At 38.2% G+C, this 25,260-nt stretch overlaps 2 protein-coding genes across 5 annotated transcripts in view; one reads left to right on the forward strand and one right to left on the reverse strand.

Annotated features, from left to right (window-relative positions):
- The window catches only part of CCDC146 (coiled-coil domain containing 146), a 198,095-nt gene that overhangs the window by 110,753 nt on the left and 62,082 nt on the right, over positions 1–25,260 (reverse strand). The gene's annotated exons all lie outside the window — the stretch shown is intronic.
- FGL2 (fibrinogen like 2) lies at positions 8,660–14,745 on the forward strand. Its single transcript, XM_066239546.1, has 2 exons — positions 8,660–9,342; positions 11,511–14,745. Exons 1-2 carry the CDS (start codon positions 8,739–8,741, stop codon positions 12,215–12,217), a joined length of 1,311 nt encoding a protein of 436 aa, XP_066095643.1. The 5' UTR covers positions 8,660–8,738; the 3' UTR covers positions 12,218–14,745.

Here is a 25,260-nt window from a genome sequence, read left to right on the forward strand (position 1 = left end):
GATCACGAACAGGCATTTAAAAGACATGCATTCAGCATGAATTATTCAGTTAGCAGAAAATTAGTTTAATATTTTCACTTTTACATATAATTTAAGATGAACATTATTCTTATAAATGAACTAAAATATTAAAATAAAGCCTTAAGTTAAACTTTAAAAAATTCACTTTAGAGAGAAGAGAGAGAGAGAGAGAGAAAGAGAGAGAAGGGGGATGGAGCAGGAAGCATCAACTCCCATATGTGCCTTGACCAGGCGAGCCCAGGGTTTCCAACCGGTGACTTCAGCATTCCAGGTCGACGCTTTATCCAGTGTACCACTTCAGGTCAGGCTTAAGTTAAATTTTGTTTCAATTTATATTTCTATAGATTACCTAACATCTAAATGATATAACATTATATAATATATAATATATATACATGTAATATTATATTATATAAATTCATATTTCTATATTATTTTAAAGTACCAAATAAAGACAGACAAAACAAACAATATCCCAAGGAATGCAAGTGGTAAAACAGGCAATACTAAATTAATCATTTTAGCTTAAAATGAATATATAGTCATTTCCAAAAATTCAAAGCTCTAGATTTTGTGATAATATAGAGTTGATTCTCATTATTCATGGATTCTGTATTTGTAAATTCTCCTACTCATTTAAAATTTACCTGTAATTCCAAGATAATTCTTGTGGGCTTTTGAGATCATTTGCAGACCTGTGTAGGGTGACTGAAAATCTGAGTTGCTCAACATGCACATTTTCAGCTAAGCTCAAAGGAGGCAACACAAGTATCCGTGTAGTCTAAGTATCACGTTTTTCACTTTTGTGCTTTTTGTTGGTGGTGTCACTGTTTAAAATGGCCCCTGAGCATAGTGCTAAAGTGCTGTCTAGTGGTTTTGTGTGTGTGTGTGAGATGTGTGATAGAGCCAGAAGAGACAGAGAGAGGGACAGATAGGGACATACAGACAGAAACGGAGAGAGATGAGAAGCATCAATTCCTTGTTGTGACACCTTAATTGTTCATTGATTGCTTTCTCATATGTGCCTTAACCGGAGGGCTACAGCAGACCGAGTGACCCCTTGCTCAAGCTAGTGACCTTGGGCTCAAGCTGGTGAGCCTTGCTCAAACCAGATAAACCTGCACTCAAGCTGGCGACCTCAAGGGTTTCAAACCTGGGTCTTCCGCATCCCAGTCTGACGCTCTATCCATTGTACCACCGCCTGGTCAGACAAAGTGCTATCTAGTGTTAATTAAGTACAAGAAGGTTATGATGTACCTTATGGAGAAAACACATGTTAGATAAGCTTCCTCTTCTTTCAGGCATGGGTGATAGTTCTGTTGATCATGAGTTCTATGTTACACATGACCAATGATATGTTTTCTCTTTTTTTACCCTTTTTTATTTTTAAATTACAGTTGATGTACAGTATTATATTAGTTTCATGTGTACAACCATGCGATTAGATATTTACATAACTTACAAAGTGATCACCCCGATAAATCTAATACCCATCTGACAGCATGTCGTTATTAGTTATTACAATGTTATTGACTCTATTCCCTATGCTGTGCTTTACATCTCTGTGACTGTTCCGTAACTACCAATTTGTACTTCTTAATCACTTTACCCTTTTCATCTATCCCTCTGACCCCTCTCCTATCTGGCAACTGTCAAAATGTCAAAATGTTCTCTGGATCTATGAGTCTGTTTCTGTTTTTTTTTTTTTTTTTTTTTTTTTTAGAGTCCACATATAAGTGAAATCGTATGGCATTTGGCTTTCTCTGTCTGACTTATTTCCCTTAGCATAATACCTTCTAGGTCACCCATGTTGTTGAAGATGGCTAGATTTCATTCTTTATGTGATTGAATTATATTCCATTGTATATATGCATCACTTTTTTATCCATTTTTTTATTGATGGACACTTAGTTTGCTTGGCTATTGTAAATTATGCTTCAATGAACATGTGGATGTATATGCCTTTCTGATTTAGTGTTTTGGGTTTCTTTGGATAAATACCCAGAAGTGGAATTGCTGGGTCCTTCTTTGTCTCTTGTTATAGCTTTTGTTTTAAAGTTATTTTGTCAGGTATATGTATTGCTACCCCAGTTTTATTTTGTTTTGTTTTGTTTCTGTTTTCATGAGATATCTTTTTCCTTCCCTTTACTGTGTCTTTCCATCTCAAGTGAGTCTCTTACAAATAGCAAATGTAAGGTATTGTTTTGTTACTCATTCAGTCACCCTATGACTTTTGATTGAAGCATTCAATCCATTTGCACTTAAAGTAATTGTTGCTATAGATGTATTTATTGACATTTTATTATTCATATTTTTAATCTTTTTTCTTCTTTGTAAAGAAGACCCTTTAATATTTCTTATAATATTGATTTAGTAGTGATGTATTCCTTTAGCATTTTCTTCTCTGGGAAGCTCTTTATATGTCCTTTGATTCTAAATAATTGTTCTGCTGGGTTATCTTGGTTGTAGGTCCTTGTTTTTCATCACTTTGAATATTTCATTCCAATACTTTCTGGCCTGCAAAGTTTCTGTTGAGCAATCAACTGACAGTCTTATTGGATCTCCCTTGCAGGTAAATGCTTTTCTCTTCATGCTTTTAAGATTCTTTGTCTTGGCCTGACCTGTGGTGGCGCAGTGGATAAAGTGTCGACCTGGAAATGCTGAGGTTGCCGGTTCGTAACCTGGGGCTTGCCTGGTCAAGGCACATATGGGAGTTGATGCTTCCAGCTCCTCCCCACCTTCTCTCTCTATCTCTCTCTCCCTCTCTATCTCTCTCTCTCCTTTCTCTCTCCTCTCTAAAAAAATGAATAAATAAATAAAAAAAAAGATTCTTTGTCTTTACCCTTTGGCATTTTAATTATGATGTGCCTTAGTGTGGGCCTCTTCAGGTTTATGTTGTTTGGGACTCTGTGCTTCCTGGACTTGTATGTCTATTGCCTTCACCAAATTAGAAAAGTTTTCTGTCATTATTTTTTCAAATAGGTTTTCAATTTTTTCCTTTCTCTGTTCTCCTTCCAGTATTCCCCATGATACAAATGTTGGTACTCCTGAAGTTGTTCCAGAGTCTCCTTACACTGTACTCATTTGTTTGAATTCTTTTTTATCTTTTTGCTTTTCTAATTGGGTGTTTTCTGCTTCCTTGTATTTCAAATTGCAGATTTGACTCTCTGCTTCATCTTCTCTGCTGCTAACTCCCTGTAATATACTCTTCATTTTAGTTAGTGTAGTCTTCATTTCTGACTGGTTCTTTTTTATGGTTTCCATGTCCTTTTTCATACTGTTGTAGTTCTCATTAAATTTATTGAACATTCTTATAACCATTGTTTTTAACTCTAGCAAAGATCTGGAAACAGCCCAAGTGTCTGTCAGTGGACGAGTGGATTAAAAAGCCTTGGTACATATATACTATGGAATACTACTCAGCCATAAGAAATGATGACATCGGATCATTTACAACAACATGGATGGACCTTGATAACATTATGCTGAGTGAAATAAGTAAATCAGAAAAAACTAAGAACTATATGATTCCATACATATGTGGGACATAAAAATGAGACTCAGAGACATGGACAAGAGGTTGGGGGGAGAGGAGAAGGAGGGGGTTGGGGGAGGGGAGGGCACAAAGAAAACCAGTTAGAAGGTGACAGAAGACAATTGGACTTTGGGTGATGGGAATGCAGCATAATCAAATGTCAAAATAACCTAGAGATGTTTTCTCTGAACATATGTACCCTGATTTATCAATGTTACCCCATTAAAATTAATTAAAAATAATAAACATAACATTAGTGAAGGATCTCAATACTATAAATAATAATTGTCAATAAATTTACTTCTTTTGGTATAAATAGAGACATATGGTGTTTCCTTAAAAAACTATATTAGAGGAAATGAAGTTTTACCTTTGGAATCTGATCCAAATATAATAAGTGCAGATCCTCCCTTGACTATACTTTGTATAAGGGAAAAAAAAGAACTTTGAATATGTTGTGTATATGAATACAGACTGATGAAAGTAATTCTCACATGAGGCTTATAGAAACTAATCTTGTTACTTTGAAATTCCACCATATATTAGTGTTAAATAGTTTGTTTAGATTGGAAAAAGAAATCTGTAAATAGCCATAATGTGTCAGTTCTGTGTTGGGGCCGATCAGAGGATGATACTAGCAGTTAGGCTGTGCATGAGAAGATCAGAAAGGCTTTCCAGCAAGAGGAAGGAGGCAGAAGTCAAAGTCAGAAAGTGGGAATTCCACACTCCCCAAACTACTGCTTCCTCTCTACTCTCATTGCCATGATATTACTTCAACCAGAGTCTTATTTCATAGTCCTCCCTTAATTCTCCCTCCTCTTCTTCCATTTCTCATCACCTATCAGATCCTATGGCTTCTATCACTGCTTGTAATATGTCCACAAACCCTGTTCCACCCTTCCTGCCACAACACTTGTCTACAACTTACCTCGTACCTGTCACCACACTAATATCTCTCACCTTGAACACCACTTTTTGCTGGTTTCTAGCAGTAGAGTCATTCCTAAAAATGATCCTAGAAAATGAAAGGTTCCTATTGTTAACCTACATTTGAAAAACACAGTGTACATCACCTTCTTCTTGGCCAGCCATATTAGGATAAGAATGATATATTTCGTCCTGGACCTCTATTGTCACATAACAATTATCAATATCTGGTCACTCATGTTCCAGAAAACACGTTTTAGGAAACAACGGCTTGGAGTGTTTAAATGGTCTCTAAATTGCCCTCCATGCCTAACATTTCTCCTTTCCAATGTGTTTAGCATTCCACTGACATTAGTTTCTGTGAAGTGCTTAACTGGTTATATCATTCCTTTGCTCAGGAACCTGCAATGGCTCCCTGCTGACCTAACCAGTGATTAAGCACCAGGCTGTCCATAACATGCTACCAATATGCCTGGCTGTGCGGCATGAAAGAAAAGACATGAACTTTGGAATCAGATCCAGGTGCAAGTTCCAACTCTGTATCTGAAATACTGTAAAACCACAGGCAAGTCATTTATTGCTTTGAGACCTTTTTTGCTCCTCTGCAAGTACAGGCAGTAATCGCAGAGATGGAAGGATGTAGGGAGATAGTTTTTGTGAAAGTTTCTTACACTAATTATAGCACAGCACTGTCTGGCCCCACAGGTTATAAATCATTAGGCAGGTGGAGACTCTTCCATGCAGTAGTCACTTACTGTCTGCCTGTAGTAAGTGACCAATAATTGTCTAAATCAAAATCCCAGAGGGTCCCCTATCAGTGTCAATAAAAACTGATTATTAATGCAGTTCTCTGCCTTTGTCTGGGGGAACCCTTTATGGGTCTTGGAGGAACAGGAGCCAGCTGTCACAGCATATTTAACCTTTCAGGTGGAACTATGCCATTGGCCCTCGGTTAAGTGCGGTGTGCAGGACACAAGAATCAGCAGCAGGGCTTGGAAAGCAAATCCTGGATTCAAACACATGAAACAAAAGCCCATTACAAGAGACAGAAAGCGCTCTTTTTAGATTTAGACACTTTTGAAAGTGTTTCTGATTTATTTGATAGCCCCACAAGAAGAAAATACAAGGTCCTCAGTATGTCTAAGAGGGGAAGGGGATTTTTGTTTGATTTGCTCACTAGTGTAGCCTAAGGGCCTGGAATAATGTCTTGCATGCAGTGGGTGCTCAGTTAATAGACAATGTGGATGGATGGATAAATAAATGAATGCACTAATGAAATAGGCCATGGCTTGCATCTTCTGTATGTTCTAGCATAGGGCTGAGTATACAGAAGATCTTTAATAAATACTTGACTAGCTAAATATATGGATTCATAGATACTCTAGCCAGTCAAGGGCACTTAATAATGTACCTTAAACTAAATATTATTTCAGCATATATCTACTTTATAAAATATTGTTATATATTATCTTTATTCTCTGTATTCTTTTTTTTAAAATAGTACTTTGTTTTTTATGTTTCTACTTTATAAAACCTTTTTTATATATATTATCATCATTCTCTTTTTTTAAAAAAATTATATACCTATTTATTTATTTATTTATTTATTTATTTTTTGTATTTTTCTGAAGTGAGAAGCGGGAAGGCAAACAGACTCCTGCAGGCACCCGATGGGGATCCACCCGGCATGCCCACCAGGGGGCGATGCTCTGCCCATTTGGGGCATTGCTCTGTTGCAACTGGAGCCATTCTAGTGCCTGAGGCAGAGGCCATCGAGCCATCCTCAGCACCTAGGAAAATGGAGCCTTGGCTGGGGGAGGGGAAGAGAGAGACAGAAAGGAGGGAGAAAGGTGGAGAAGCAGATGAGTGCTTCTCCTGTGTGCCCTGGCTGGGAATCAAACCTGGGACTTCTACACACCAGGCTGATGCTCTACCACTGTGCAAACCAGCTAGGGCTAATCGTTCATTTATTTCTATCCTCACAACAAGGGAGTGTCACAGCTTGAAAGTAGGTGAGGGTAAAAAATAAAATTAGGAGATTAAATAAATATTTTTAGACAAAGTAAAAAATTTTGTACAAAATTGATTTGAATATATTGAAGAAAATGAAGAAAAAGCAACTTAATTTTTTAAAAGACTGGAAGAGGATGGAGGATAAATGAGGCACAGGGTGTTACAACATGTGTAACAAATTTGTTTGGAAAGAATGTTATATTTATACACTCATGTTTTTCCCCTGAAGCACTCCACTCTCAGTTTTTTAAACCATCATTCCCTTATGAAGGAATACTAGCCAGATTCCTCCTTCGGAGTTCCCAGAACCAAGGCTCAGTACAGTTAATGATCTACATATAAGAGATCAATCCAGGGGTGGGACCAAGCCACCTGGGTATGCCGGAGTAAATATAGTTGTGGGATGTAAAGTGAGCCTGACACATTCAGAGAACATGAAATGGGTAATTTAGCTGGAATGAAGAGGGTATGTAGGAAAGTCATAAGAAAGCAAGTTAAAGAAATATATGAGATAGGTTACGGAGTGCCTTAAGAATTTAGATTTTTATCCACATCAGTCATTTCGAAATTATTATTAAAGCAATAAAATGTTGCCTGGCCTGTGGTGGTGCAGATGGAGCATCGACCTGGAACGCTGAGGTCGCCGGTTCAAAACCCTGGGTTTGCCTCAGGAGGCCACACACTTACAACAAAGCAACAAACAAGCAATGAACAACTAAAGTGAAGCAACTAGAGGTTGATAGTTCTTGCTTCCACCCCTGTAAAATCAATCAATAAAAAATATATATATTTTAAAAAGCAGTAAAATCATTTTTAAATAAGAAATCGGCCCTGGCCGGTTGGCTCAGCGGTAGAGTGTCGGCCTGGCGTGCGGGGGACCCGGTCGATTCCCGGCCAGGGCACATAGGAGAAGCGCCCATTTGCTTCTCCACCCCCCCCCCCCCCCTTCCTCTCTGTCTCTCTCTTCCCCTCCTGCAGCCAAGGCTCCATTGGAGCAAAGATGGCCCAGGCGCTGGGGATGGCTCCTTGGCCTCTGCCCCAGGCGCTAGAGTGGCTCTGGTCGTGGCAGAGAGACCCCCGGAGGGGCAGAGCATCGCCCCCTGGTGGGCAGAGCAGTGCCCCTGGTGGGCGTGCCGGGTGGATCCCGGTCGGGCGCATGCGGGAGTCTGTCTCACTGTCTCTCCCCATTTCCAGCTTCAGAATTAAAAAAAAAAAAAAAAAAAAGAAAAAGAAAAAAGAAAAAAAAAAGAAATCTTATATGAAATGTCAATATACAAGAAAAAATTAAAAAGAGGTGGTTTCTCCAATTGAAACTGTTCCTCCTTGCGCTCAGCCTCTGAGAAGAGTTTGAAATTGAAAAAAAAATGAAACCAGCAGGAGGTGCGACTGTCAGGGCTCAGGGGACGGTGGGGGGATAAGGAGCTTGGAACGAGAGGCTCAGAACACAGCCACGGCTCACAGATTCACCGCGTGCAGCCGAGGAAGACGACCAGACAATCACAAAATTAGTGCAGGGCAAAGGAGAAGGCTGCGCTTTCGATGAAGGACAACGATGTACATACTTTCAAGCGTGTTTTGGTCACTTAGTCATTTCTACTACACTGTTATCGTCAAAGGAATAGAAAGCAGCCCTTTCCCCCCTCTACCCGTTTTCTTCCCTTTTTAAATAATCCTCGGCACAAGTAAAAAAGCTGCACTTTGTTATATTTTTTAAAGGTTTTGAAACGCTTAAGATTTCACCTGAATGTCCGACATGAAGAAAATGCAGGATCCTCAATGCTCCATTCTAAAAAGGGGGAAAGGATCATTTCCATATTTGTAATATTTCTTTTCTTCAGACAGTCTGAATAACTAGCAATGAATTTTTATCTTAAATTTCTTTCCCAGTGGAGTTAAGTACCATTAAGTGACTTGCTTTAAAGCATAATTATCTAGAAATCCAAGATTTTTCTTGTGCTTTATAAAATAAATTATCAAAGTTAAACTTGTTCCACGTGTGTATCCGACCAACTAACAATAATTCCTATGAGTCTACTATTGCTTGAGAATAAGGAAGAATTTTTGGCAAACCGTGCTTGATGAGGACAATCTCCTCATCCCTGAGTTTCTGAAACTTGTGATGCAAGCGCTCCCGCCCATTTCGGAGAACACAGACCGCCTGACTCAGGCAGGCGCCGCCGCTGTTAAAACAGCTCCAGCCGCGCGCATTTCCCCACTTCCCTGCCTTGCGCGCAAGGCCGAGATGAAGCCGGTGACCTGGTGCTGGCTGACCTCAGCTATCCTCGCTTATAGTGTTTTGGTTGCGGCAAACAATGAAACAGAAGTCCAAGATGAACCGGCCAAGGACGCCTGCCCGATTAGACTGGAGAGCCGAGGGAAATGCGAGCAGGGAGGTGACTGCCCCTACCAGGTGAACCTGCCCCCGCTGACTATTCAGCTCCCGAAGCAGTTCGGCAGGATCGAGGAGGTGTTCAAAGAAGTCCAGAACCTCAAGGAAATCGTAAATAACCTGAGTAAATATTGCCAAGACAGCAAACTGCAGGCTGATGACAACCGAGACCCCGGCAGCAATGGACTGCCTCCGGTCGCAGGAGCCCCAGGAGAGGCTGACAACAGAGTTACAGAATTGGAGAGCGAGCTTAACCAGCTGTCCTCTGACCTAAAGGATGCAAAGAAGGAGATCAATGTACTTCAGGGCCACCTGGAGAAACTGAATCTTATAAACATGAACAACGTAGAAAATTATATTGATAGCAAAGTGGCAAATCTGACATTTGTGGTCAACAGTTTGGATGGCAAATGTTCTAAGTGTCCCAGTCAAGAACAAGTACAATCATCACATCCAGGTATGTATAATACCATTTTCTTATCATTTGTTCACGAATGTTATATAGCTTGACAATCTCTATAAACATTAACCTGAGCAAGTAAGTTAAATAAATGACGGATGAAATAAATTAAGCCTTTATTCATCAAGGTAGTACAGGAAATGTGTGTACAGGAAATGTGGTAGTACAGGAAATCTTTGCAAATGTGTGACCGCAGAAATGATACAGGACCCTAATTATAAAAATCATAATTAGTCTGTATCCATTAGAAAGCACTTTCAATTCCAAATTTTTTGTTGATGCCAGACCTACACACAAACAGAAGTAAAGAGAGTTTCTTAATGCTTTAGTACATTTAACTTATGTATTTGTCTCTTGGCTGAAGTGTTTGAAAATAGAGATGAGGCCGGGTTTGCGGCTGTGCTCTGTTCATTGCAGATCAGACGCTTGTGGTCCGCTGCTGGCTGCTCCTTATCATGTGGCAAAAGGAGATCTTTGCAAGATTTTATAGCAAGTAATCTGCAGTTCATAATCTCAAATATCTAGTGAAATTGGGAGATTTTATAGATGGAATAAAAGCAATTACATGGTTTCACATGTATGTAAAACGTTTTGCTTTGAGACCTAGTGGCACAAAAACATTTTAAGGGAATGTTGGCATGCCAATAAGGAAAGGAATGCGTTCTTATTTCTTTCCCTCTTTTTAAAACTAGAATTAAGCATATAAAAATAGAACCCATCCTCACCACCCGGAATAACTAAATTGACTTTAATAAAGCTATGTTAAAGATAGAGACCTGCCCATGCTGCTCATAAACCAGCTCTGGCACTGGTTCTTCCAAATCCTGGCCTTCCATTCTGGGACCACTGCTGCTCACAGCCTTGTTACTCTTGGGAAAGTCATCTCTGCATTAGGACCAGGGCTTACCATAAGTGTGAATTGGAAGGGGTATGGTTCCTGAGGCAGGGATCACGTTCATTTGGAACAAGCACTTCATGCATGCTCCATCCCCTGGAAATACACCCCTGAAGGTAGGTGGGGGTTTCAAGGACCACTGCGGCTAGTACACCAGGCAGCCGTATCTGAGGTTACCCTGAAGACTGCAAGGCAGGGAGGTTCACATCTTAGGTGACATCCTTGGGACCCCATTTAGATTTTCTTGTCTATTACAAATAGTTTGAATTCTTAATACACATGAATAGATTTCTCGTGCTGCAGAGTAGTTTATATTAAGCTTGCCTTATCTGGTGCAAATTTTTATAAAATTATCTGGGAATAAATATCTGTATTTGACTCCTACCAAAACATGCTAACTGATTTTATACTTATTCTGAACATAATCACCTGTCATTTATTTCTATAAACCAAACATATAATATTTGGCTAAATGCTTTCCTGGATAATAAATTCAGAATAAGAATATTGGTATATTATTGAAAAAAATTTCATTTTTACTTCTGCTTTGTTTAGTGGTCAAGCAAGTAAAATAAATGTGAATGTATGATCAATACTGTACACTAGAATTTTAACACATCATTTGGAACATATCCTATAAAGCTCTTTGACAGTGGAGGCTATCAGCCTCTGTAGGTGACAAAAATGTAGAAACCTTTGATTCTCCTGAATGCATGGAACAGGACAGTAGTAATCATCTGATTTTCAGGACCAAGGAATGAGTGGTTACAAGAACAAGCTTTGCAGCTGCTAGATCAGAGTCCTGACTCTGCTGCTTAATGCCTCTCTGAACTTGGGCAAGCCACCAATCCTCTTTGAGCCTAAATATTCTCACCAGCAGATTTGCATTAATATCTACATCATAAGTTTCATGTGCAGATTAAGTGTAAAAATGTTATCAAGTCTTTGGCAGAATGCTTACTGAGGGTAGCCCTCACTAAATGTTACTAAATTATTAAAACTGTTAGTTTTAGTTCTTATTGTTGTTTGTTGTCAATATTGTAAATATAATTGCCATCCAAGAGTATGTTGTCTCCTTTGTAACACCAGGTTCTTTTTCTGAGGCTTTAACAAGCATTTGCTAATCAGGTTAAAATAAGTTTAGCAGAGCTTGGTTTCATTATCACCAATGATAGAATTGTCAGACTGCTTTTGTACATACAAAGAACTCTTCAGATGCATAGTTTTTTTTTAAACAAAATCCAATGTCTTTCTTTTCTTCCCCCATCAGTCCAACATTTAATATATAAAGACTGCTCTGAGTACTACACAATAGGCAAAAGAGCCAGTGAGACCTACAGAGTCACACCGGATCCCAGAAACAGCAGCTTCGAAGTCTACTGTGACATGGACACCATGGGGGGAGGCTGGACCGTGCTGCAGGCGCGGCTCGACGGAAGCACCAACTTCACCAGGACCTGGCGAGACTACAAAGTAGGTTTTGGAAACCTCAGGAGAGAATTTTGGCTGGGGAATGATAAAATTCATCTTCTGACCAAGAGCAAGGAAATGATTCTTCGAATAGATCTTGAAGACTTTAATGGTGTCAAACTCTATGCCTTGTACGATCAGTTTTATGTGGCCAATGAGTTTCTCAGATACCGTTTACATGTTGGTAACTACAATGGCACAGCTGGTGATGCCTTACATTTCAGTAAACACTATAACCATGATATGAAGTTTTTTACCACCCCAGATAGAGACAATGACCGATACCCCTCTGGGAACTGTGGGCTCTACTACAGTTCAGGTTGGTGGTTTGATGCATGTCTTTCAGCAAACTTAAATGGCAAATATTATCACCAAAAATACAAAGGTGTCCGTAATGGGATTTTCTGGGGCACTTGGCCTGGTGTGAATGAGGCACATCCTGCTGGCTACAAGTCCTCCTTCAAAGAGGTCAAAATGATGATCAGACCCAAGCATTTTAAGCCATAAACCACTAATGCTCATTCCTCTAAGTATTTGTTACCTAAATAGGGCAATTTAATTCCTTTTTCATGGTTAAAAATTTGTATCTGAGCAGTGGGTTCTTGAGCTATACAGCATTTGCAATAAAGCTGAAAAATATACATTTAAAAGGAGTCCTTTGTAGCTGTTATGCAAGTACCTGGGAATATTGAGAATTACACATTAGGTTTATAATTTTCTTAATTGAAAAGTTTTCTATTAGTTGTGTTACTTCCTGTTTAAAATTAATTATTTATTCAGCAGTCCAGATTTTACCCAAGTAATTTGTATTGCGGTTGTGACTTAAGCACACCGAAGGTGTAGCATTCTTTTTGGACTATAAAGAGTTATTCAGGTATTGTGTCTAAAAGCCCTAATCCTCATTCTGAGGTAAAGCTATTTAATTTATGGCATTTACTTAGGGTCAGAAAGACCCTAAAGCATTTTAGTTCCAGGGCAAATTAAAGCTGTTCTATGTGTACTATTCATGAAATGTAGAAAATAAAATTTGTCATTGAAAATATTTTAAAATGTGGTAGAATAATGTCACTCTTAAACACATTCAGAAAATTAATTTAACTGTAAAGACCTTGGTTTAAAGATAGTTCACTCACAGTTTATAACTCTTTTTAGATGTTTGATGGTGAACATTGCTCTAACATAAAAATTATCTTCCTTTGCTCTCTATGCCTAATAGTTTTTAAGTTAAGATTACTCACTACTGTGCAAGACTACTGGTAGGCTTTCTGTTGGAGATGTTGGTATGAGTGAAGAATGAAACATTTATTTATAGTCTGTAATACTCTGAAGGCCGACTTTATATCCAAAGTAATAATAGCTTTAAAGGTAAATTTCATAAGACAAATACATAAATGTATTTATCAAAAAACATGACTTTCAAAATATATAGAACAATAGTTCAAAGAGTGTGTATTTTAACCTTAACTAGTATATCAGTTATTTTACTAACAGAAGATTCAAACACAGGTATGTATTTTTTTAACCAAAAAAGTGTCTGGATATTTCATAATTCATTAATTGATTCTGAAATGCAACATCATATTCAAAAATTATAAAAAATGTGTTGTTTCATCATTGTGAAAAAGGATCATTTTAGAGAGAACCACAGTATTCTGCATGTTTAAACATAGTCTAGAATAAAATTTGAAATACTCACTGTATGTGAGACATAGAAATATATACATTCAATCTTTAATTTTTAGTGTCTGTTTCTAATATAGTAACCAAGATTTCAATATATTCACAAATTTCCTTTTTACTCATTTGAAAATGATTAAGGAGGATGATTGCTTCAGGTAAAAAGTTAATTTTTCAAGTATTGCCCTTTCTAGACAATTTTAAATCAAAAAGAAGCAAAACATTCTTTTGACAATATATAACATACAAAGTTTTCAGGTAAATGTGATGAAAATTAAGTTATTATGAATACTGTTAAAACGTTAAACAGAAGTTATGATCAAAATGTATCACTGTAGACCAAAATTTATAATTATAGATCTCAAAGGCTGCATATCTATCCATTAGGAAACCAAATGTGTTGTAACTGATTTATTCTTTATTTCTTTCTCTTTTGTTTTTTTAAAATGAACATTTTGATATTATACAATGTATTACAGATAAGGGCATTTAGATTTGCTATATATAATTATTGATATGTATATAAATTTAAGCAAATTTAAATTCCTGTGATTAGAAATGGACAGATAGAAAAATAGCAGATATAATGAGTGTGGACTGATTTAATGGGAACTAAATATCATTTCAGGAGAATTAGGCATATGATCCTTTAATCCACATAAATATTCAAAAGCTTGTCCTTCTGTCTTTTTACCTTATTTCAAAGGATCAAAATTTTATTTTCCATTAAACTTTTATGACAATTTTTTAATTAAAATTTTATAACATAGACATTCCTTTTTGAAATCATTTCATATCACTTACTAAATATATTTTATATTTTTATAATCTTTAACATGTTGATAGAAGTAGTTTACAACTAAGAGAGTCTTTTGCCTTAAGATAACTATTTACTAACATATGATAATGTTCATATATGTGGATTTACTATTAACAAATATGTTATTTTAGAGTCTTGTGTTGGTTCCATTTTAATGGCCAACATTTGTTATCTTAATTGACTTTATTTTTGAACTTTATCATTCTTTGAAAATATTGACTACAATCTGGTCCTTAGAAATTCCAAGTGGAACTAATTCACTCATTGAAAAAAAAATCAAAATTTTCTGATAAGCAATAATGCTCCGGTGAATTAATGACATACCCATTTAATAGCCGAAATATGCAAAACATAGAAGATATTCTAGCAACAAAATTTGCTGCTCCTTATTTTTGAATGGATACCCAAGGAAACGTAGAAGTGATGGGAAATGTCATCACAATAAGCTCTTGTTTATAATTCTTATTTTTCTTTGTGTATAAAAAACTTATGTTTCATGTCTTTCAAAAACCTTGTAAAATAAAAGATTTAATCTTCACATGAGTTTATTTCTTTAGTGTGAAAATATTAAACATTGTGAAATATTTATATATTTGCTCTTGTCTGATAAGTTGTATAATGTTTGTCTAACCAGACAAATATATAGTTTTGAAGACTTGAGTGAGTCCTACTTTGCTAACAGGAAGATAGACGCAAATACAGGAAGCCATTATCTTATTTCCCTCTGTTGGAATACTGTTGACACATTTGTAATACAAAAGTTTCATTTTCATTTTGAGGCATTTAACCCTATCTCCTTTGTCCATCATTAACGTTGCTGCTCTGGTCCAGCCTTCATCATCTCCTTAGGAAAATGCAAACGCTTTCTAATAGCGACCTGGATCGCCAGTTTTAATCTATTCCAATCTGTCCTCCATGGCACTGCCAGAGGGATTATTCAAAAATATAGTTCTGGACATGTTATCGTCCTGCTTCAAAACCTTTCAACAATGCTTCATTTCTCAGATGACAAAATCCAGCGAATAAGCCCCTTCGTGGGTGGGTTTCTGCCTATCCTTTTAGTGTCCTTTACCACCACTGACCCATACTCCTGCCATACTGAATGCCTTGTTCTTGAACAAACCATGTTCTCTCATGTTTTCATGACTTTGTGTATCCTACTCCTTTGGTTTAGATTGGATGCCATTCTCAATACCTGCTGAGTTTTATCTTCTCACCCACACTTTAGGAGAAGGGACTCAGGAGCCAAACCTGCTAGGTTTGAATTTTAACCCCACCATTTGCAAGCTATGTGATAACAGGGAAAGTAACTTAATATCGCTGTTCTTTGGTCTCTTCAATTATAAAATAAGGATAACAAGAGGATTTTCCTGTTAGAGTTATTGAGGGATTAAATGAGATAACATGTATCATCATCATCATCCTCATCCTAAATAGGTATCTCTTCTGGGCAGCCTTCTCTGAAGACATTAGGAGGAATTTGGTACTTCTCTTCTTTGGTCCTCTACCATTATAATACTCTTTATTATACATTACATTACTCAACAGTTATCTAGAGTCTATCCTGAAAGCAATGTTTGTCTAGGATGTAATGGGAATTTGAGGCAGAATGTTGTTATTCTAAGTTGTTCATGAATATGTTACCATGCAGGAAGGGCTATGTTCTAAAGAAGCCAGAGTTGCAGAGGAGTGGACCTTTCAGATCAGAGGATTTGGGAGATGGTACATACAGGTGAGAAGTTGGAAGCCAGGGGAAAGTATGGCAAGACAGGATCAGATATATACTACAGGATTGGGTACATAACAATGGCAAACTTTTAGAAGGGGTTCTGGGAACTGAGGCAGGTTAGTAAGAAACTAGGAAAATTCCCTGACAAGTGAAATGAGGAAACAGACAAATGGTTGAACAAAGAGCCAGAATAACAAGCAACAAACAGCCAGCTAACCCACCCTACCCAAAGACACCAAGAGCAGATGGAGGAAACTGAGACAAATGGTTGAACAAATGGTTGGTTGGAACAGCTGAGCAATTAACAGCCAGCAAATGAATTACAAGACTCTACCCTCCCTAACCAAAGATACAAGAGAGGAAATGGTTTAAATCACCCTAATGAGGGAAACAGATAACAAAAAACCAACCAGAGTCAGGCTAATCAAAGATAGAGGTAGAACTAAGCAGAGAAGGACCCCTGGCCCCACTATACACCCATTCTGCTACATCAGCATAATAAATGACTCACCTGGAGATCTAATGAATGGTCTGTTGAGATCCTTCCCTGGGAGCTCCCCTAAAATTCCTGTCTACAGAAAATAGGTAGAACCTGCAGGACAAAGGACACCACCGTGCACTCTCCTTTGTGCATGTGTGCTTTGCTTCTACCCTGAGCTCTAAGGGTCCCGTGAGACCTGCACCCAGGGGAGCAATGAGCAGCAGCAGCTCATCTAGCCTTACCCCCGATCTGGTCTCCAGGGGCCCTGCCTTTGCCTTCTTGTCCCAAGCTTTAATAAACTTACTCTCACTTGCACCTGGCCTCATGTCTTAAAACTTTCCCTGCATGAGTCCAGAACTTGGAGGTTGCCTGACATGCTCAGGGTCCTGGACAGTGCCAGGATAGGGCGAGCCCCTGGCATGGACGTGGTCTGGTAGCAGGAACATGCCTCTGGGTACACGTCATGTAGAGGGGTATGGCTGTACTGGGCTGGACAGTGATTGCTCCACCTGAGTTCCTAAGGAAAAAATATTTGCATACTTTGTATACTATATGGTAACTTTAAATTAATTTTAATCACACAAGATCCATGAATAATTTTAAAAAGCACAGATTAGACTAAAGACCCCTTTGTAAACCATCTTCAGTTCCAAACCTCCTCCCTTTCCCCTGAGGTAACAAGCAGTTGGCTAAATCCAAATGGTAATGTCATTCTGTGTGTTGCCAAGTTGCAACACCTGCCGAATCATAGCTTTGCCAGTTTTCTTTTGTTTATTAATTGGGAAGGTTTGGAAGTGAGAATAGAAATGAGAGAAGTTGGCTATACTTGGAGAGCTCAGAAGGCCCTGAATTCCGAAATGTGACAGAGCCTTTGTTGCTCCTTAAAGCGATCCCTAACGCTCTTCTTCTCTCGAGCAAGTGACCTTAATTCTCCTTCATCCCGTTCTTTGTCATTTCCAGATCTGTAACCAGGGCATGCCCTAATGTCAGTTATAAAGTCAAATTGGGGGAGGAGCCTTTTCACTACTTTACTAATTATATCAGCAGGAAACCGGGGAATATGTATGGGAAGAGATTTTAAGGTTGCTTAGCTAAGGAAGAAAAAGCAGAATTTCAGATGCAATTGAATTCATTGGTATAGGTATATTTACCAGAAATTCTGAATTCAATGGGCCAGCATAAGCAAATCTGTTTGTTTCTTTCAGCTTGCTTGATTAGTTAACATAAACCTAGAGTCAGCAGCAGCTATATTAACTGAAGCTGAGATGCCAGAAACGTCTTGAAACTAAAAGACTTGTGGAGATAGAAATGTTAGAGTGGATTTTGTTGTCAGTCATTCAAAAAGTATTTATTAAATGTATATCATGTGCTAAGCAATCTTTAGGAAGCCAAAAATATCAGTGATGAAAACAGACAAAAACCCTCTTCTTGGAGAGTTTATATTTTATCAGAGGAGATGAATAAATAAGCAACAAGTGCCATAAAACTTAAGCAGGGTAAGGGAGATAAGGAGTATCAGAGAGGTGTTAACAGGTGGTTGAGGAGACCTCACTGAGGAGGTAATATCTGAACAAAGACTTAAAGATACAAGAGAACCAGCCAGGCAGATACCTGGGAGAACTATGCCCCAAGCAAAGAGAGCATCGGGTTGAACAGTGCTTGGTCTGTTTTAGGGTAAGAAGGGCAGTGCAGGAAAAGCAGACAGTGTAGGGTGTAGGGGTAGGTTATGAGATCAGAGACAGCTTGGGGAATTAGGGTTAAATAAGGGATGGGGTGGGGAGGCCAGATCTAGACCTTGTCAGTCATGGTAAGGATTTGCCTTTAACTAAGAGACATAAAGGTTTTGATTAGAGGAAGCACATGATTTCATCCAGTTTTAAAAGACTGTTGTTCAGTGGAGAACAGACAGTTGGGAGACAAGATGGATGCATGATCATCAGTTTGATGGTGTTTGCAATCACCTTGAAGAGAGATGATAAAAGCCTGCAGGTGGTGGCTGCAGAGAAGTGAATCTTTAAGGTAAAGTTGACAAAATGTGCTGATCAGAGATCAGAGGTGGACAGTGAAAGGACTGCAGGTACCGCCAAAAACTACAGGGTTTTAGTCTGAGCAACTTACAAGAATGGAGCTGCTGTTAATTGAGCTCAGAAGACTGCAGGGGAACTTGTTTGGAAAGTGTGTGTGTGTGTGTGTGTGTGTGTGTGTGTGATCAGCAGTTGTGAACTTTCTAAGTTCAAATAGCTATTAAGACATCCAAATGGATGGCATTTGAATATTAGTGTGACACTAAGGGAAGACATCTAGGGTTCAGAAATACAACTGCAAGTCACTAGAATACAGATGGTAACAAATCCACGGGACTGGATGAGATAACCTGGTAAATAATGTACAACAAATAATGTGTGAACAGAAGCAGTTGGAAATACGGAGGAACCAATACGTCTCATACACCCACCCTGTCACCCTGTTGTTTGAGGGGTCCAAGGGCTGCTTCCTGGTGGAGAGGGCAGAGATTTATTCCCACTAGAACACTTTCTCTAGATTACTTTAGATTTGGATGTGCTTTTTCTTGTTTCTGCCAGCAATTATTTTGTTGAGTTACTAGATGTCTTAAAAGCTATTATAGTATTCCACAACAGTATTCTACAAATCACTGCTTTAGACGTAGGCAGTTACTTCACAATGAAGGGAGGAGGTGATGACCTATTGCATCTTCTGAGAGAAACCACCTTGTGAAGTTGGAGTGTTATCATGCAGGATACAGTGTATGTGTGTGTGCACATGTGTTAGAGACTGAAAAGCAAACAGGGTATTTTGCAGTTTGGATATCTAGGGGCAGAGGCAGTCTGCCCAACCCCCCACCTCACAGGCCTAATTAAGTTAACACAGGGCTGTGCTTCTCTGCTCGTTCTACCCGCCCATGTTCCCCAGAAGAGACTGGAAGCATGTTTCTTCTTGGTATAAAGTTAGATTGACTACACAGTGCAGGTTGTCTTTGAGTTGCCTTGGAAACATCATTGAATTTCTAATGGCCCATATTACCCAAGAATGAAGTCGGATGTCTTTCTGGGGGCAGCCATGTTTCTGCAGCAGGACAGTAGTGATTGTTGGTAAGCCGTGGCATCCTCCCAAACCCATCCTGTATGTATATATCTTTAAGTCTCTATCTTTAATTAAATTTCATACCATTTCCTGCTTGAGACCCTGAAATAGACCTGTTGTGCAGGACATAGCACACATGCATATAGCAAAATAAAAACTAGGCCATAAACCAAAAAACAGTCTTTGTTAAAAGCATAATGCCCAAGTTTGAGGAATCACATATGGTCATTTTGAATCATAAAGGTACTAGTTTAGTTAAGCAGAGACTTTCCCCCACCTTTTCTCTTTATTTTGGAAACATTAATGATCTTAAACCTTGCTCCATTTGCAAATACTTTCCAAAAGTTATCCAAGTTAAAGGTAACCTAAATCTAAATTTCTATAGCTTTTAAGGTATGAACACTCAAATGGCTATAAGTTAATCTGACTGGCAATGTTCACTTAATGTCGGTTCCACTTGCAGGTGGAAATGAGTGTAATTCTTTTCTTATAGGTAGGTTCTCCTTGTAGTGTATACATACACAAAACATGTACATATATGATGCACATACATGCTAAAAATGTTATTTGTAACACATATGCTGTAACATGCAAGGACACCTGCCCACATCTAATAAAATGGATGTGTAGCTCTTACACATAGTCAAAAGTCAGCACAACAAAATCCACCATGGTCAATAGCTAGCTTTCTTTAAAGCAACATTATCTAAAATAGATGAAATGAAACAGGAATTTAGGTAGTCTCTTTAAATCCCTTATAGTAGATTCTATGCTATTAATGCTGCTGTATTCCTTGAACGGTCCCTTCTCCACTGCCTCTCTTTCTCCAGGGAATGACTCCTTTCTAGTCCGTGGTGACTCCTCTGTCGGGCCAGCAGCCTGCCACCCCTGTGCTCACACTCTGCTCTGCCCCTGCACCTTTGCTCCTCAGGAGTCCCAAAGATGACCAGTGTCTTCCCAAACACTACGTGGTCTTTCAAAAACATCTGTATTACTTTATCAGCTATTTTCTGAAGAAATCTACACTATACTTCTGAGAGTATATGCCCTTCTTTTGAAAACAAACTTTTAAAAATAAACATCCTTTACATCTTAACCCCTTAAAATAACTGATACTACATTTATAGTTATTATTTTAACCCAATAAATATTTATCACTTCTCTAGCATGTACATAACATGGTGCTCTATGCTTATCAAAATATTTTGAATAAGATTTTTTCCCAAAAAATAACTTTTTAAACTCTGAGTTTAATCTCTAGCATTCAAGATTTTCTCTGAGTAATTAAGGATGATACTGTTGAAGACAAATTGCCTCTCGCTCTTCTCATTTTCCACCAGGAGCAAATAATGTGTGCTTATGTTGTAAAGGGTCTACAATACTAGTTCTTATATTAATTTCTATTTCAGTAATGCTAGTATCATAATTTTTCCAGCTAATCTAAGTAACTTGTGTTAATTTTTGCTTAGATATTCATGCTTCTAAACACTAATAATGATAAACAGCTGTCATTTACTGAGTGCCAACATGTGCTGGACATTTTCCCAGGAACATTTGCAATGTTATCTCCATTTGTCATGATTAATCTGTGATAAGGAGATAATGTTTTACACTCACGAAAGTCCTTCCTGAAAAAACTCAAAACAAACCTCTGATATATACAAACGGTTTGTCATTGTGGACCGTTATCCATTTCCAGCTTTCCTGGCTCTCATGGATTCGGTTAATTTTCCATGATAAATTACCCATGTTAATTCCACAGTGAAATGCACACATAGCAAATCTCAGTGTCACCCCTGCTCTGACTTTCTGTGTAAATCTATAAAGTGGGAAATGATTCCAATAAAATAAAAACAATTACATAAAATTCTGTTGACAAGAAATAATTCAAAAATTAATATGTTTTCCAAGTGTGTTAATGTCCCTACTTAACCTAGTGGTTAAAAATTACTTTATTCCTTCAGCTAAGTTGGAATTTATGACACTGACAGAAAAGGCAAACAAGTTTCAGTGCTCTCCAAACACTATTTCACTTCCATGGTTACGTGGCAGAATTCACTGATGAAAACATACTGCTTAAGTTCAAAGCATGCTGTAAGTTCTTTGCAGGCTGATAGATTTATCCAGTAAACACGGAAGCCCTTATTTTCATTTGTTACATAAAAACAAATAAAATTTACATTTCTTTTAAAATGAATGATGTCAGCTAAGACTTTTTTATTTCTATCCTATAACAAAAATTTTGTCTTTATCTGATCAAACCAACAATAGAAATCTAGAGAGGCTCTAATATCATGGATAGGTATAGAAGTTAGGCAGGAGGACTTATATTCTTATGATGAATACAGTGTTGGTATTTAACATGCTGAACTGCTAGCATAGGGGTTCTCAAACTGTGTCCACAGAGACCCTAAAGTTCTGCAGACTTGTTTCATGAATATGAAAAAGCCAGGACAATGTATGATGCATGAAACACTGTTCACCTAGAGTGCTTCTGCTTTTATTTTGTATCTTTGGTCTCCACCCTCAATTTCACTTAAAGAAAAGGTTTTGTTTTGTTTTCAAAAACTATTTCAAAAATCATTGCTTCCCTGTTGCATATTCTTTTGGAAGATCAGCCAGCAAAAATAAAACTGGAATAGGTACATGACGGTTCTAATGTGCGATGCTATTTCTAACATTAAACATTTAAATATCTGAACATTTAGGTGGACTTGATGTGGAAAATACATTCAGAAATCCAGAAGCAATTTCTCCTTTTTAAGTTTGCCTTGTAAAATAGTGACTCAGTAATGTGATTATTTCGTCGGAGGGCTTTACTAAGTACTACCTACAGCAGGGGTCCCCAAACTTTTTACACAGGGGGCCAGTTCACTGTCCCTCAGACTGTTGGAGGGCTGTACTATAAAAAAAAACTATGAACAAATCCCTATGCACACTGCACATATCTTACTTTAAAGTAAAAAAACAAAACGGGAACAAATACAATATTTAAAATAAAGAACAAGTAAATTTATTTATTTATTTATTTTTTTTTAATAAATTTTTATTAATGGTAATGGGATGACATTAATAAATCAGGGTACATATATTCAAAGAAAACATGTCTAGGTTATTTTGTCATCAAATTATGTTGCAAACCCCTCGCCCAAAGTCAGATTGTCCTCCGTCACCCTCTATCTAGTTCTCTGTGCCCCTCCCCCTCCCCCTAAATCTCCCTCCCTCTCTCCCATGTCCTCCCTCCCCCCCCACCCTTGGTAACCACCACACTCTTGTCCATGTCTCTTAGTCTCATTTTTATGTTCCACCAATGTATGGAATCATGTAGTTCTTGTTTTTTTCTGATTTGCTTATTTCACTCCTTATAATGTTATCAAGATCCCACCATTTTGCTGTAAATGATCTGATGTCATCATTTCTTATGGCTGAGTAGTATTCCATAGTGTATATGTGCCACATCTTCTTTATCCAGTCTTCTATTGAAGGGCTTTTTGGTTGTTTCCATGTCTTGGCCACTGTGAACAGTGCTGCAATGAACATGGGGCTACATGTGTCTTCACGTATCAATGTTTCTGAGGTTTTGGGGTATATACCCAGTAGAGGGATTGCTGGATCATAAGGTAGTTCTATTTGCAGTTTTTTGAGGAACCACCATACTTTCCTCCATAATGGTTGTACTACTTTACAGTTCCACCAACAGTGAATGAGGGTTCCTTTTTCTCCACAGCCTCTCCAACATTTGCTATTACCCGTCTTGTTGATAATAGCTAATCTAACAGGGGTGAGGTGGTATCTCATTGTAGTTTTGATTTGCATTTCTCTAATAACTAATGAAGCTGAGCATCTTTTCATATATCTGTTGGCCATTTGTATCTCTTCCTGGGAGAAGTGTCTGTTCATGTCCTCTTCCCATTTTTTTATTGGATTGCTTGTTTGTTTGTTGTTGAGTTTTATGAGTTCTTTGTAAATTTTGGATATTAGGCCCTTATCTGAGCTGTCGTTTGAAAATATCAGTTCCCATATAGTTGGTTGTCTGTTTATTTTGATATCAGTTTCTCTTGCTGAGCAAAAACTTTTAATTCTGATGTAGTCCCATTCATTTATCTTTGCCTTCACTTCTCTTGCCATTGGAGTCAAGTTCATAAAATGAAGAACAAGTAAATTTAAATCAACAAACTGACCAGTATTTCAATGGGAACTATGCTCCTCTCACTGACCACCAATGAAAGAGGTGCCCCTTCCAGAAGTGCAGCGGGGGCCGGATAAATGGCCTCAGGGGGCCGCATGCGGCCCGCGGGGCCGTAGTTTGGGGACCCCTGGTATACAGCATTCCTTTGAAAATGGCACAGCTACACTTACTGCGACAGTGAGCTAAGAGTTCACAAGGACTATCAAAAAGAATACCACAGGCTTCCTGCTTTCCATGTTCCTAAAGCTATTATGAATTAGCTTAAAAAACAAGAAACTAAATAAGTGGTGTAAGGTATGTATAAGCACAATGTGAGGAGGTTACAGAAACAGAAGTGATCACACTGTCAAGAAAAAGAATGCTACAAGAACAAAGTGGGACCCGAGCTGTCCTTGACAATGGGTAGAATTCTAAGCACAGAATGTGGAGGAGACACATCTGACTGGGTATAGGATGAGGAGAGGCACCCGTGGCTGGCAATCAGGAGCTAGTTAGAAAAGTAGCAATAGGTCTAGTTCAGCTGAAGCATGGATGCTGTGGACCAACATGGCTAGAAATTCTGGGTCTTGAGGAAGAACGGTGCAGAATTAAGAAAATAGACTCATCGAGAAAAGAGGATGGGATTGAGAGGCCTCTTAAATGCAATATCCAAAAGCCCAATAGCCCCCAGTTTGCTTTATTACATAGCCATTTGCAAATAAGGAAGTCTTTGATACAAAGTCACACATCTGAGGCAAAAACAGGAACTCTCTTAAGGCATAAAAGGGAATTCCCCCACCATGCATAAGTGAAATCAACCGACATCTGAACAAACAAAGGGTGAGAGGAAAGGCATGTAAATTGCTTCCAGCAACTTAAGCAAGCAAGTGAAGTGGGTGCAAATACTCAGCTTCATAGCCAATATGGAGGTGAAGGGGGGAGAACTTAGCCTTTGCTAAGCCTCGAATTTACAAAGGCTTTTTGCCACTTGCAGTCTACCACATATCCTCCTTTTCTTTTTTATTTTTAATTTGTGTGCTGAGATTTGCACTCATCTGATTTCCTAGTTTCCCAGATTCTAATTCGGAGGCAGACTGAAAAAAATACAGAATAAACACAAAATTAGTATAGCCAATGCTAACAGATACCCAAATATTCTAATACATTAAAGGGATTACAGACTTTTAGATTATCAAGCAAATTTTTAGCTAATACAGCAAGATCTATACTAGAATCTTTGCTATTTTAAATGTCCTTAATATGTTAATGTAATTTCACCACGTCCATGTTGGCACCATCACCATGCCACATCCCTGCAGATGCGACCCAACCCCACTTCAGTCCCATTGAGAGCTGTCACAAGGAGTAGGAGTCCAGGATATGATACATCCAGGAAAAGTCCAGGAGTCCAGCAACACATCCAGGAAAAGTGCGCATGGCACTGGAATTGTTGTCACATTTCTACACTTTGTAGCTAGTCTCCAAGTCCCAATGACCACTGCTTCTAGCTGGTAATGATTCAGGTAGACTGGAAAAGCCATCTGCAACATGTGTGGAGATGGAGCCTCTGTTC

This window comes from Saccopteryx bilineata, chromosome 7, assembly GCF_036850765.1.
Source record: "Saccopteryx bilineata isolate mSacBil1 chromosome 7, mSacBil1_pri_phased_curated, whole genome shotgun sequence".
NCBI classification, from domain to species: Eukaryota; Metazoa; Chordata; class Mammalia; order Chiroptera; family Emballonuridae; genus Saccopteryx; species Saccopteryx bilineata.

Bases quoted from the DNA above. Each gene is read 5' to 3' on its own strand.
- FGL2 (XM_066239546.1), top strand. From the start codon at position 8,739: ATGAAGCCGGTGACCTGGTGCTGGCTGACCTCAGCTATCCTCGCTTAT. The intron at 9,343-11,510 runs GTATGTATAATA...TTCCCCCATCAG, and splicing joins AGTACAATCATCACATCCAG to TCCAACATTTAATATATAAA.